The sequence below is a fragment of the Cebus imitator genome, unplaced genomic scaffold, assembly GCF_001604975.1.
Source record: "Cebus imitator isolate Cc_AM_T3 unplaced genomic scaffold, Cebus_imitator-1.0 Scaffold229, whole genome shotgun sequence".
Lineage (NCBI taxonomy): Eukaryota > Metazoa > Chordata > Mammalia > Primates > Cebidae > Cebus > Cebus imitator.
The window spans coordinates 2,690,290-2,706,046 of NW_016107544.1; the positions used below are offsets into that span (position 1 = coordinate 2,690,290).

The following is a 15,757-nucleotide window of genomic DNA, read 5'->3' on the forward strand; positions in this document are numbered from 1 at the left end:
GTTCAGAGTAGACAAATCAATAGAGACAGAAAGTAAATTTGTGATTGCCTAGTACTGTGGGGAAGGTCTACATGGGGGTAATTGCTGTTTGATATTGGGTTTCTTTTTGGGGTGATGAAAATATTCTAAAATGGATGGTAGAGACAGTTTCACAATTCTGCGAATACACTAAAAACCATGGAATTGTACATTTAAATGGGTAAATTATATGGCATGTTAATTAAATCCCAATTAACCTGTTAAAATGCTTTTTTTGGTACGAATGCTTTCATTTTGCAAGTTGCTATCAGATAATGTTTCTCCTTTAGAAAGTACTTTCCACTTTGGGAGGCCGAGGCGGGCAGATTACCTGAGGTCAGGAGTTTGAGACCAGCCTGACCAACATGGAGAAACCCCGTCTATGCTAAAAATACAAAATTAGTCGGGTGTGGTGACACATGCCTGCACCTACCCAGGAGGCGGAGGCAGGAGAATCGCTTGAACCCAGAAGGTGCAGGTTGCGGTGAGCTGAGATCATGCCATTGCACTCCAGCCTGGGCAACAAGAGTGAAACTCCATCTCAAAAAAAAAGAAAAAAAAAAAGAAAAGAAAATACTTCCCCAATCTTCCCCAATTCCTGCTTCTTTTGGGGCCTGTATTTATTATCTCCAAGTTTCATAAATTGTTTTTTAACACATGCTGAAAAAGTGGAAAGCTATTTTCTTTCTCATGATTATGTTTTCTAAGTACTGCTCTGAATAGTAAATGTATTTGGAGATCAAGTATTGACCACCTTACCTGTTTTATTGATGATCAGTAATTGAGTGAGAGGGTCATGTGGTTGTTGTCCAGGAGCAAGGAAGTACAGATGAGGAGAAAGTTCCAAAGTGTAACTGTTTTGATGCATTTTCATCACAATATACTCCACCAGAAAAGGGCACAATCCAACTGTTAGAATTAATAGCCTACACAAAAGAAAATTGACAACATGAATGCAATGTCATTTCCTAATCTAATAATGTATGAGCAGTTTATAATGTAATGGGATAAAGAAATTATAAAAATTAAGCACATAATTATCTGTCACATTTCTTGAGTAGTTTGTCCTTTCACTACCTCCAAATTGGAGATGATAAACCGTAGATTTGTCCTTTGTTCATTTCCCCTGTTGCGTTTTGGCCATTGGATATCCCATAAAGTTTCATTCGATATTTGTCCTTTATATGTCAAGATTCTACCTTGCTCCTGTGCTTCCACTGTGATGTTTTCCCTTTCTGCTGCCTAATTCATCATCAGTGCTTTACTCCCAATTTTATTCATATCCACTCCTCATAATTCCTGTTTCTGTTAGTGGACACATGATTCCTTTAGTATCCAATCTCAAATTTCAAAATCACTTTCTACTGCTTATTCTCCTATATTTCCCACTTAGAATAAATTTAAAAATCTTACTATACAGTCATATTTTTTACTTTGGAACCTTTCTCCATTCTCAATTTTTAATTACCTCTTGTCTGAAATCTTGCCAAATGGCTGGCATTCCTCCACTTTTCACTCTCTCTAGACTTTCCATACACTGTTGCCAGATTCATATGAAAGATTTTTCTTAAATCATGCAAATCTTTTTGTCATAATTTCTCAAGAAACTTTCATTACTTATTTGTTTGGCAAGTATTTGTTGAAATTCAATTATGTGCCAAGTCTTGTATCTTTTAGTGCTTAGAGTATTCAAAGACAAAGTATTGATTGATAGTCAAGGTACCATGAGTACCAGAGTGCTAATGGGAGGTGATGTGCTTCTTGGGAGCAGGGATGGTGCCTATCATACACAGCAGATAAGGAGAATGAACTACTTTCACTAAAGAGGGCTGAAGAGAAGTCAGGGCATATAGGGAAGGGTCTGTAGGATGACAATGAAACAGTCAGGGTACCCATAGAAGAGTCAGATGCTGTATGGTTAGCTAATGGCTAATGTAGGGCACTGACATATAGACAATGGGAAAAACAGTCCAATGCCTCTGTCACATACAAGAGAGGAGAATTTGAGAGAGAAAACATTACAGGAAAACTTACATTACTTCGACTTTTTTTCTACAAATGTCTCTAGAAGATTACAAATTCCACCCACTAGTCTCCTAATAGGTAACTACTAGGACCATTGACTAAACTGGGTATTACACTTTATCCAGTTTTGTAGATGCAAAAATCTATTCTCATATTTTTCATATTTTTTCTCTTGCCTTTATACCTCAGATTTTCTTTTTAATGCATTGAGTTAAAAAAAAAAAAAGCCGGTGGCAACTCTGATACCTACAGTGCTAATAGAGCTTTTCTTTCATGCTTTAACTTTAATAAGCGAACTCTTGCAATTGCACATAATTGCTGTCGCCAGAGAGCCACACCACCTATTGTCTTTCTCATCTGGTTAAGTGAAGAGAGGACTTGTTCCAATTCAACAAGCTTTTCAGTGTCGCCAGCTTTTTCCACTTGTACTTCTCCCAAAGTAGCAATATCTGCAAAACATAAAATAAGCAACTCATACGAACTTTATTGAGCTTACAAAAGGGATTTGCTCTGTTAAGGGTATATATCATGATTAGACTGTTCTGCATTACTATAGGTATGATGTGGTTTTGCTGATTACTGCCTTAAAATAGAGAAATAGATGAAATATTTATTTCTTGAACAAAGGGATAGAAAGGAGACTTTAGGTAATTCGGATACAGACAATACATTACAGAGATCATGATGAATAGTTAAGGTCTTCACAGTGCTTAGGAATGACTTGGAAAATTAGTAAAGGAAGCAACTATCTCACACGTTCAATTAAGCTACAAATTGACACGCCCTGAACTGGGAGTAAACTGTAAATGACAAGCTACAAACTGAGAGTTAGCTATAAATTGTTGTTACTGCAGAGATTTCAAAACTATTCACAGTTTCTGAGACTGCATTCTTTTGTGTATTCTCTATAATCTCTGGATACCCAGGATGATGTCCATTGTATAATGCCTAATATCAAACCTCAAAAAGCACATACCCGAAAATGTATAAGTACAATGACAGGACACAACAACACATGTGAAGGAAGATGTAAGGATCTTAAAATAGTGGTCAAAAGTATATTAAAAGAATAATTCAGGGATATTCTGCTTCTCATTAGTTGCAAGAGACTGCCACCTGGTCTTACCAAGGGAAAAAGTTAGTTATTTTTAATCCATCAGATGGGCGAGAGCACAAAGAAAGCTAAAAAAATACCTAACATGTACAGAGGAAGAAAACATTTCTAGGGGGAAAAGATTCCTGTGGAAGCTTTCATCTTTAGGGGCATGGCAGAAAAAGGAAAAAGGAGAAAACCCCCAAAGGTAGGTTAAGAAAAAGCAGCCCAGATTACACAAACTCTGTGGTTATATGTGAGCTGATATAACTGACTAGAATCATGTGATACCTTAGCCACAAAACGAGTTTACACCATCTACCAACTTTTTTTCATGGAGCCCTTCCTAAGTGCATAGAAACAGTACACCCGTAGCTGGGGGCAGATACTGAGATAAACAGAGAGAGACACAAGAAGCTGCACAGCGTCTTGAGCAAGATGTCATCGTGTTTTTTGGTGCTTCCCTTTGTGTAATACATTAGTCCACTAGGGGCCAGTCACTGAATGAGAGGGTGCAGAGATATGTACAAATAAAGAATAAAGAAATACGAACAAATAAATAAACGAAAAGTGATGGCAGGCTGAAAATCAGTGAGATTAATCCTGTTATTGAGGTATTTGATAGTGGGGCTACAGAGAAATATATATAATTTTTCCAGTGCTTTAATTCAAAATCATGTCTAAGGGAAAGACCTGATTCTACTTTTAAAACATTCGAAGCTGGGAGCGAGCTGAATCTATTAAAACCTATGCAAAAGCCCAGACGCCTGCAAATACAAACTAGATCAGTTCTGCCATCCACATCAGCATAGATGTGGACAGAGTAAGATTCATGCCATTTTCTGGGCATTGTTTACCTCAGTACTCCTGTTTTGTGACAGTAATGTCCATGATAAAATACAGTTTCAAGACATATGAAGAAGCAAGGAAATATAACCCATAAGGAAGAGGAAAAAATCAAAGTCAGTTACTGATAAGGGTCATCAGTCTCGTGGTCCACATGTTAAAATTAAAATACATGAGTTTAAAAATAACTATAATAAATATGTTATAAGATCTACTGGAAAATATGGACAATATGAGGAGCAGACGAGAAACAGTGAAGAAACTGAAACTCTACAAAAGAACAAATGAAAATGTTAGAATGGAAAAGTACATTATCAGAAATAGAGAGTTTATTAGGTTTGGCTTCAAAACAGTCTGAAAACAAGAGAGTAAGTTATCTGTGACTTTGAAAATAAGTAGATAGATATTGTCCAATTTCTAACATAAAGAAAAAAAAAGAATAAAAAACCTGACACCAGAGAATCTGAGATCTGTGGAACAGTACAATATGTTTAATTCAGATTTTATTATCACTGGTGTACAGAAATTTAATAGTTTCATTTTTAAAGTACTGTTTGAGGTTCTTAAGTGTTATAGACCTGGGAGTTCATGTCTTATATTAACTATTTAGAATAAATGTTTTATTTGAAACTGCTCTTGGAAGCACAGGGATACAATGAGTGCAGTGAGCTTTGGATGTAGAAAAATGGGTTATTTTTAACTACAAGGCAATGTTGACAGGGATGCGTTTTATTTTTACACAAGCTTGTCTAAGAAGAGCCTTCATCATGAACTCCACATTTTGTACTCACATCTTTGGAACAGTGTGTTCTTAAAATATATGCTGCACTGGGTACTGTGAATACTTTTACATAATAATTTTCACGCATTTTATTTACCCGATTCATTAATTGTTGATTTTCCTTCTAGTTTCAGGAATACTTCATTTAAAGTTGTCATGGAAACACCATAATTCTCAATTCCTAGGTCAGGATAGCTATCGAGATCCTTGTAAAGTTCTAAAGAATACACACAACAGTGAATTAAAATAAGACTCACAAATGAACTGAAGATAATTTTTCAAACTAATAAGCACAAATATATGAAATTATACTTGTGATATGTCAAAGACATTTGAAAATTAATATTTCATAATAGATAACCTTATTCCACAAATTCTATATATTATTTTCTATTTTATATCATGTATTACAACCCCAATATTACTTTCTTATTATCAAATATTAATTTATATTCATTTGCATGTCTATTAAAATTTGATCTTAGTTTCTTCTGACTTGCTTTTAAAATTTAGTTAATTGTGAAACTTTGGATTTTTCAACTCTAAGCCTAATTAATTGAAGAGTCTCTTCTAGAGAACAGATATAAATGGGAGCCATTTATGCTATAACTGACAAAAGGAAAGGAATTAATTTTTTGAGAATTGGTTGGATGGTACAGCATCTTCTGTAGTTCAGAAAATACTTGTTAAAGGGAGGACAGAATACAAACTATTTAAAAGTATTCTGCTTCTAACAATGGAAGAAAAAATTCACAAGATCTAATAGGCAGAGAATGTGAAATTGAATAAGGGAATTTTCCTGGAATTGTGATAGTGATTATTTCCTCTAGCAATTTTATATCTATTAATTCTTTAGTTCATTTACCAAAATATACTTATGCATCAGTCATTGTTCATGAAGCAATGAACAATGCCCCTGCCCACATGGATTTGAATTATAGTGGTTAAATTAAGCTTAAATAAAAACCTAATTTTAATACTAGGGTGATTACAGAAGTCCTGAGGCTTCAATCTTGAGCTCCTGCTTGGGCAAAAGGATAAGTTAAAAAACTTTTTAACTTATCCACACATAGAGCAAGGTTAATGGTTTCAACCACTAATGCAGGCCCTCCTAGTGCCCATTGTCAAGGAATAGATTCCCTGAACAACAAACGTAACTAGTAAACTTTTATGCATTAGCCTGAAAAACACAAAGTTATTGCAAAAGTCTCATCAAGAGAGACAGCCACATCACAGGGTTGTTTAATACAGTGCGTAAGCCAGAGGTTTTCAACTATTTGTGCTTGTGCACATTTATGAATATTAGAATATTATATTATACACTACAAGGACGGAAGGACTAAAAGAAGCTTTCTAAAGCACCCAGGCATTACAATAAAACTATTAGAATATAATACTATTTCCTACTATACAGAAAGTAATTCAGTTATTGTACTATTCTTTTGATTATGTTTCAATACCTGAGCATACTATAAGACCTTGATAAATGTTAGTTGTAATAATAATTATGATTATCATGATGACTACTATTTACATATTTTATTTCACAGTATTCATGTACATTACCTGGAAATTTATTTGTTCTTTCTAATGGTAATGTATAAACAAGTTTTCCTTCACTTTTGGCTGATAATTTGGCATCAGGGATGTGCTGTCTAACAAGCGATGTTATGTTTTCCTCAACACATATTTCATTTAACTGCAAGCTGGCATTCAGAAAAAAAAAAGGACATGTTATTTGAAATAGTCTCAATAGCAAGAAAAAAAAATGACTAGTCTCTATAGGACAAAGAAAATCAATTAAAATCTACTGCCAGAAATAGATCATACAAATATGAAACATGAGGACAAAAACCCAAGAAATAAGAAGACAAAAACCCAACCAAATCATATAAAAGTGATGGACAAAAGAAAAGCATGAGCTAATCAGAGTTACTAGTGAGGTTACTGGTGCCCAGAGAAGTCTGATATTGATTCAAGCCCCTGAAGAGAGAGTAGTTACACAGTGGAAACACCAGGGTTGCAATACAGCAAAGGTCGGGACTATGCAAAATGGCTAACGTTGCAGATTATGTTCAGTTTTAAGTTGACTAAATAGAATTGTTGTATTGATTCAAAAGAACAAGAGACTTGTGATAAGTATAGATGCCAAACAGTTTCATTTATTCAATTTAGTCATCCAATGCAAGTTTACCAAGTTCTTAGTATGTGACAAACATCATACTAAGTGCGGAGGATACAATGGTGACTAGACAACATTGTTCTGCTCTTACAGAGTTGATTGTCTAGTAAGGGAGACAGGAAGAAAACATGTAGACAACCAGATGAGTAACATAATTGTCAACAGTAATAAGTACTATGAAGGAAACTAGATTATAGATAGAAACTAATAATGGATGAATATGGGTTTGCTTTTCTTATCATGCTAAGCCCAGAACGGTGAATAGGAACAAAGTATTATTGAGAAAAAGTCTATCCATTGAAGAACACCACTGCTATTTCTCCACTATAGAGAAACAGATACACAAAATATTTATTAATTAAGGCTATAAAGTATACAGTAAGTAAAATATCAGTAGCGACTTCACTTTGAAACATAGTTTTGCCATTTGGAATGTGTTATTTAACTTATCCAAACAGTTACTTTGTTAGAAAACTGGAATAATGATTCCTAGCATCTAAGGTTATTCTAACAACTGAATAATAGTGATGTTTGCACTTAGCAAGCCCTTAAAAATGGTAGCAATTTTATTTGACCAAATGCATAAGTCAAAATTATTCCACTGACACATAAGGCATGTATGAACTTACAAAAATATAAGCTATTTTTGGAAGTAGCGAAATCCACTGAAGGAATGAAGCAAAAAATGTCATAGTTGTTTTCCATGTTGCTGACTCCTGAAACTAAAGCAACTTAAGAAATATTTCTTGGCCACTTGTAAGAACTTGTGCTGAGTGCTACAGGAAAATGAATGAATCATGCACAAAGTTGTTCCTTGAGGAGCTTACAGCTTGAAAGGGGAGGTGATAAAACTTCTTCTGTAAAATATGTACTAGATAGCAAATTTTCTAGGCTATATGGGCCAACAGAACTCTGTTGAAACGCTTCTACTCTGCTGTTGTAATGTGGAGGCAGCCATGGCAGTGTGTAAAAGAATGGGCATGATTGGGCTCCCACCAAACTGTGTTTATAGAAAGAAGAAGTAGGCTGGATGTGGCTCATGAGCTACAGTTTGTTGACCCTTAGATTAGAAGAAACTAAGGCAACTGCACAAATAGGAGTCCATGAAGGGACATGCAAATTGGGCAGGGATACTGACTAGCGCTTTTTATTTTGAGAACATGTTATGTTTCCATGCAATGTGCCAGGCAGCCTCTTACTTATTTTTCTCTAACCATTACTTGCAAGTAGGAGTTACTAGTCTCACTTTGTAGGTGAAAACACTAGGTTTTAGATAGTTTAATTTCCAAGAAGAGATTCAAACAAAGTGCTATAACAAATAAAAAATTGGGGGACATTACACAGAACTGGAAGATTAATAAACTCTACATGAGATATTTTTCAAATAACTCTCTAGGACTTGCACAAGTGCAGATGAGTTCAAGGAAACTGTCATCCTATTTTCTTTGTCTTGCTGTTATCATATGTTTGTTTTCCTTCTTTCTTTTTTTTTTTTTTTTTTTTTGTATATTTTTTTTTTTTTTTTTTTTTTTTTTTTTGAGAGAGAGTGTTACTTTGTCACCCAGGCTAGAATGCAGTGGCATGATCTCTTGGCTCACTGCAACGTCCGCCTCCTGTGTTCAAGCAATTCTCCTACCTCAGCCTCCCAAGTAGCTGGGACTACAGGTGCGCGCCACCATGCCCAGCTAATTTTTGTATTTTCAGTAGAGACGGGGTTTCGCCATGTTGGCCAGGATGGTTGCGATCTATTGACCTCTTGATCCGCCCGCGTTGGCCTCCCAAAGTGCTGGGATTACAGGCATGAACCACCACACCCAGCCCTGTTTTCTTTCTTAAGTATAGATGGTATAAATTTACACAAACAACCAATCATGTAACAAAAGTAGTTTAAAATATGAATTTGACTACTAGATTTAGAAGTTAAAAATATTCAGGTTCAATTTCTGGCTCCAGCTCTTATTAACCTAGAGAATCTGTAATTTCATCTTTAAAATTAAAAGTAACAACACTTCTATTTTAAACAATAAAAGATTTTGAAGGGGAGGCAGAGCAAGAGGCCAGATAGAACCCTCCGGAAATCTCCCCCTCTGCAGGAACACCAAATTGAACAACTGTCTACACAAGGAAGCACCTTCATAAGAACAAAAAATCAGGTGAGCAATTATAGTGGTTTTAACATTATATAAGGAAAATAAGCACTGGAGAGACTAGGAAAGACAGTCTTGAATTGCTGACACAACTTCCCATCCCCTGCAACAGCTGCCTGGCACAGAGAGAGAATGTTGTATGCTTGGGGGAGGAAGAGCACAGTGATTGTGGGACTTTGCATTGGAGCTCAATGTTGCCTGTCACAGTGAAAAGCAACATAGGACAGAATTCAGCCAGTGCCCACAGAGGGAGCATTTAGAGCAGCCTTAGCCAGAGGGGAATAATCTATCCCACTACCATGGACTAAAGTGCTCTAGGGATCTAAATAAACTTATGATCACAGGAACTGTAATTCCTGGCCAAGTACTGATGCTGTGCTGGGCTCAAAGCCAATGAACTTGGGGTGCACAAGACCTAGAGAGACACCAGCTGGGGCAGTCAAGGGAGTGCCTGTTTCACCCCTCCCCCAGCACCATACAGTGCAGCTTGTTGTTCCAGGAGAGACTTCTTCCTACTGTTGAGGAGAGAGGAGTAAAGAGGATTTTCTCTTGCAACTTGCACATAAGCTCAGCCACAGCAGAACAGGACATCAGGCAGAGTTCTGAGGCCCCCATTCCAGGCCCTTGCTCATGGATGACACTTTTAGACATACCCTAAGCCAGAAGAGAACCTGCTGCCTCGAAGAAAAAGACCCAGTTCTGCCAGATCCATCACCTGCTGACTAAACAACGTTTGGGTTTTGAATAAACACCAGCAGTAGCCAGGGAGTACTTGCCACAGGCCTTGGGTGAGGCCCAGTGCTGTTGCTGGCTTCAGATTTGACCTAACACATTCCCAGCTATGATCGCCCTGGAGAGAGATTTTCTGCTTGAGGGAAAGAGAGGGAAGAGTAGAGTGGACTTTGTCGTGCAGCTTAGGTACCAGCTCAGCTACAGTGGAGGAGAGCACCAAGTGGATTCCTGGGGTCCTGGATTCTAGGCTTGGGCTCCTGGATGGCATTTCTGGACTTGCCCCAGGCCAGAGGGGAGCCCATTGCCCTGAAGGGCTCACTACAGGCCTGGAGCAGTGGTTACTATGGGAAGAGACTTCTTTTCCTTGAGGAAAGGGACGAGTGGGAAGACTTTGTCTTCTGGTTTGGATGTCAGTTCAGCTGCGGTAGAATACAGCACCAAGTACAGATTTCTGACTCCAGGTCCTTGCTCCCAGACGGCATTTCTGGACCCGCTCTGGGCTGGGGGAAGCTTGCCACTCTGAAGGGAAGGACACAAGCCTAGCTATATTTGCCACCTGCTACCTAAAGAGCTGTTAGGCTTGGAGTGAACATTGGCGGTAGCCAGGCAATAGCCACTGCAAGCCCTGAGAAAGACCCACTGCTGTACTGGCTTTGGATCTGACCTAGCATAATACTTGTGTCACCCCTCTCCCAGCTCCAGACAGCTCAGCTCAATACACACGCACACACACACACACTCTCTGTCTGTCTGTCTCTCTCTCTCTCTCTGTCTCTCTATTTGGAGAATGTTAAGGGAAGAGAACACAAGAGTCTTTGCTTGGTAATCCAATTATTCTCTAAGACCACCAAAGTGGTACCTCTAAGAGTCTGCAAGAATCACAGTGTTACTGGGTATGAGGGTGCCCCCTAGTGCTGATATAGCTGCAGTGATCAAAGACTTAGACCACAACATTCTATTCCCTTTTAATATTTGGAAAGCCTTCCCAAGAAGGACGGGTACAAACAAGCCCAGACTGTGAACATTATAATAAATACCTAACTCCTCAAGGCTCAGACACTGATGAACATCTACAAGCATCATGACTATCTAGAAAAATATGACAGCACCAAATGACTAAATAAGGTAACAGGGACCAATACCAGAGTGACAAAGATATGTGAGCTTTCAGGCAGAGAATTCAAAAGGGCTGTTTTGAGGATGTTCAAAGAAATTTAAGATAATACAGAGAAGGAACTCAGAATCCTATTAGATAAATTTAAAAAGAGATTGAAATGATGTTTAAAAATCAAGCAGAAATTCTGGAGCTAAAATATTCAATTGACATACTGAAGAATGTATCAAAGTCTCTCAATAGCAGAATTGATCAAATAGAAGAATCAATGAGCTTGAAGACAGGTTATTTGAAAATACACAGAAGAGACAAAAGACAAAAGAATAAAAAAGAATGAAGCACACCTACAAGGTCTAAAAAACAGCCTCCAAAGGGCAAGTATAAGAGACATTGGTCCTAAGGAGGAGATAGACAAAGAGATAAGGATAGAAAGCTTATTCATGGGATAGTAACAGAGAACTTTCAATGCAAATACAAAACAAGAAATAGCAGAAATAGCTATCTTTATATTATACAAAATAGATTTCAAGACAAAAACCATAAAAAGAGATAAAGAATGTCACTATATAATGATAAAAGGGTTAATTCAGCAAGAGGATATAACAATTGTAAATATATATGCACCCAAGACTGCAGCACTCAGATATGTAATGCAAGCATTATTAAAGCTGAAGACAGACAGAGAGAGCGGGAGAGAGACCCAATATAATAATAGCTGGAGACTTCAACACACTACTTTCAGCATTGGATAGATGATCCAGACAGAAAAATAAAAAACACTGGACTTAATCTGCACTATAGACAAAATGGACCTAATAAATATTTATAGAACGTTTCATTCAATGGCTGTGGAATACACAGTCTTCTCTTCAGTACATGGATCATTCTCACGGATAGACCATATGTTAGCCACAAAACAAGAATTAATTTTTTTTCAAATTGAAATTATACCAAATAGATTCTCTGACCACAATAGAATAAAACTAGAAATCAATACAAGAGGAACTTTGGAAACTATACGAACACATGGAAATTAAAGAATATGTGCTAGAATGACCAGTGGGTCAAGGAAGAAATTAAGACGGAAATGGAAAAATTTACTGAAACAAATGGAAACAGAAACACAACATACCAAAACCTATGGAATATAGTGGAAGTGTTACTAAATAGGGAGTTTATAGCAATAAGTGCTTATATCAAAAAGATAGAAAAACTTCAAATGAACAACCTACCAATGCTTCTTAAAGAACTAGAGAAGCAAGAACAAACCAAACTCAAAAGTCATAGAAGAAAAGAAATAATAAACATCAGGGCAGGAATAAATAAAATTGAAATGAAGTAAACAATAAAAAAGATGAAAAGTTTGAAAAGTTATACAAAATGGATAAACTTTTAGCCAAACTANAAAAAAAAAAAAAAAAAAAAAAAAAGCAAAGCAAAGCAAAGACAAAAATCAATAAAATCAGAGATAAAATAGGAGACCTAACAACTGATACTAAAGAAATTCAAATAATCATTAGTGGCTACTATGAGCAGCTATATGTCAATAAATTGGAAAACCTAGAAGAAATGGACAAATTCCTATACATGTCCAATTTATCAAGATTGAATCATGAAGAAATCTAAAACCTGAACAGATCAACAACAACTAACAAGGTTAAAGCCATAATAAAAAGTCTTCCCACAAAGAAAAGCAAGGGACTTAATAGCTTCACTGCTGAATTCTACCAAGTACCTAAAGAACAACTAATGCCAATCCTACTCAAAATTATTCTGAAAAATAGAGGAGGAGGGAACACTTTGAAACTCATTCTGTGAGGCCAGTATTGCCCTGACCACCAAAGACACATCAAAAAAAGAAAACTACAGGCAAGTATCACTGGAATATGGATGTAAAAATCCTCATCAAAATATTGGCAAATCGAATTCAACAACACATTAAAAAGATCCTTCATCTTGGTCGTGGCTGGACTTATCTCAGAGATTCAAAGGTGGTTCAATGTATGGAAATCAGTGTGATACATCGTATAAACAGAATAAAGGACAAAAAAGATATGATCATTTCAATTGATGCTGAAGAAGCAGTTGATAAAATTCAACATCTCTTCATGATAAAACCCTCAAAAATCTGGGTATAGAAGAAAAACGACTCAACAAAATAAAAGCCATATATGGCAAACCTACAGCTAGTATCATACTCAATGAGGGAAAGCCTTCTCTCTAAGATCTGGAACACAACCATGATGCCCACTTTCACCATTGTTATTCAACATAATACTGGAAGTCATAGCTGTGGCAATCAGATAAGAGGCAGAAATAAAGGGCATCCAAAATGGAAAGGAAGAAATAAAATCATCCTTGTGAGTATATGATCTCATATCTGAAAAATCCTAAAAAAAAAACCCACAAAAACTATTAGAACTGATAAAGTCAGTAAAGTTGTAGGATACAAAATCAATATATAAAAGTCAATAGCATTTCTATATGCTAACAACGAACATGCTGAAAAGGAATTCAAGAAAGTAATCCCATTGACAATAGTTACAAATAAAATAAGATATCTAGCAATAAACTTAACCAAAGAAGTGAAAAATCTCTATAGTGAAAACCATAAAACATTGATGTAAGAAATTGAAGAGGACATAAAAAAGGAAAGATGTTCTATGCTCACAGATTGGAAGAATCAATATTGTTAAAATGTTCACACTACCCAAAACAGTCTACTTATTCAACACCATCCAATGACATTTTTCACTGAAAATAAACAAACAAACTAGAATTCTTATGGAACCACACAAGACCCAGAATAGACAAAATCATTCTTAGCAAAAAGAACAAAATTAAAGGAATCACATTATCTGACTTCAAATTATACTACAGAGTTATAATAACCAAAACAGCATGGTACTAGCATAAAAACAGACACATAGGCCAATGGAACAGAACAGATAATGCAGAAATAAATCCATACTTCCACAGTAAACTCATTTTCAACAAAAAGACCAAGAACATACATTGGGGAAAATCTCTTCAACAAATGGTGCTAAGAAAACTAGATATCCATATACAGAAGAATAAAACTAGACTCCTATCTCTCACCATTTATAAATATCAAATCAAAATGGATTAAAGTCCTAACTATAAGTCCTCAACCTAGGAAACTACTACAAGAAAACACTGGGGAAACTTCTCAGGACATTGGTCTGGGTAAAGATTTCTCTACCCCACAAGTAGAGGCAACCAAAGCTAAAATGGACAAATGAGATCACATCAAGTTAAAAAGCTTCTGCACAACAAACCAAACAATCAAGTAAAGAGACATCTCATAGGGTAGAAGAAAATATTTGCAAACTATCTGACAAGTGATTAATAATCAGACTATATAAATAGCTCAAACAATAGGAAAAAAAATCTAATAATCCAATTCAAAATGGGTAAAATGTCTGAATAAATATTTCTGAAAAGAAGACATACAAATGACAAACAGGCATATGAAAAGGTGTTCAACATCACTGATCATCAGAGACATGAAAATCAAAACTATAATGACATATAACCTCACCCCAGTTAGAATGGCTTTTATCCAAAAGACAGGCAATAACAAATGCTGGCAAGGATGTGGATAAAAGGGAATCATCGTACACTGTTGGTGGGAATATAAATTAGTACAACCACTATAGAAAACAGTTTGGAAGTTCCTCAAAAAAACTAAAAATAGAGCTACATATGATCTAGCAATCCAACTCCTAGGTATATACCCCAAAGAAAGGAAATCAGTATGTCAAAGAAATATCTGCACTCTAATGTTTATTGAAGCACCATTCACAACAGCCAAGATTTGGAAGCAACCTAAGTGTCCATCAACAGATGACTGGATAAAGAAAATGTAGTACATACACACAGTGGAGTACTATTCAGCCGTGAAAAGGATGAGATCCTGTCATTTGCAACAACATGGATGGAATGGAGATCATTGTGTTAAGTGAAATAAGCTAGGCACAGAAAGACAAACTTCATATGTTCTTACTCATTTGCAAGAGCTAAAAATTAAAACAATTTAGAGAGCAGAAGGATGGTTACCAGAGGCTGGGAAGGGTAGTGTGGTGGAGAGGGGAAAGTCAGGAGAGTTAATGGTTACAAAAATATAATTAGTAGAATGAGATCTAGTATTTGATAGCAGAGCAGGGTGACATTCTTCACAGATTATATTACATGTACAATATATTAATATGACTATACAGGCTATATTAAATAGTCAACAAATTATTTTACATAGCAAAATAACTAAGACAGTATAACTAAAATGTCTGTAACACAAAGAAATGATTAATGTTTGAGGTGGCTAGGCGTGGTGGCTCATGCCTGTAATTAATCCCAACACTTTGGGAGGCCGAGGCAGGTAGATCATGAGGTCAGGAGTTCGATACCAGCCTGACCAACATGGTGAAACCCTGTCTCTATTAAAAATACAAAAAAAAAAAAAAAGTAGCCAGGCATGGTAGCACATGCCTGTAATCCCAGCTACTTGGGAGGCTGAGACAGGAGAATTGCTTGAACCGAGGAGGCAGAGGTTGCGGTGCACTGAGATCATGCCATTGCACTCCAGCCTAGGCAACAAGAGAGAAACTCCGTCAAAAAAAAAAAAGCAAAAAAGTTTGAGGTGATGAATACCCCATTTATCTGGATATTATTATTACACACTGTTTGCCTGTATCAAAATATCTCATGTACCCCATAAATATATATACCTACTATGTATCCATAAAAATTAAAAGTTAATAAAGGAGATTTAAGTAAAATAATGTTAAGTATCATATAT

General features: G+C 36.2%; 1 protein-coding gene across 1 annotated transcript in view; it reads right to left on the reverse strand.

Annotated features, from left to right (window-relative positions):
• LOC108281672 (ATP-binding cassette sub-family A member 8) overlaps positions 1-15,757 on the reverse strand; it is a 90,445-nt gene that overhangs the window by 33,770 nt on the left and 40,918 nt on the right. The window contains 4 exon segments of the mRNA XM_017497357.2: positions 778-944; positions 2,294-2,492; positions 4,861-4,980; positions 6,330-6,469. Coding sequence (XP_017352846.1) covers positions 778-944; positions 2,294-2,492; positions 4,861-4,980; positions 6,330-6,469 — 626 coding nt within the window.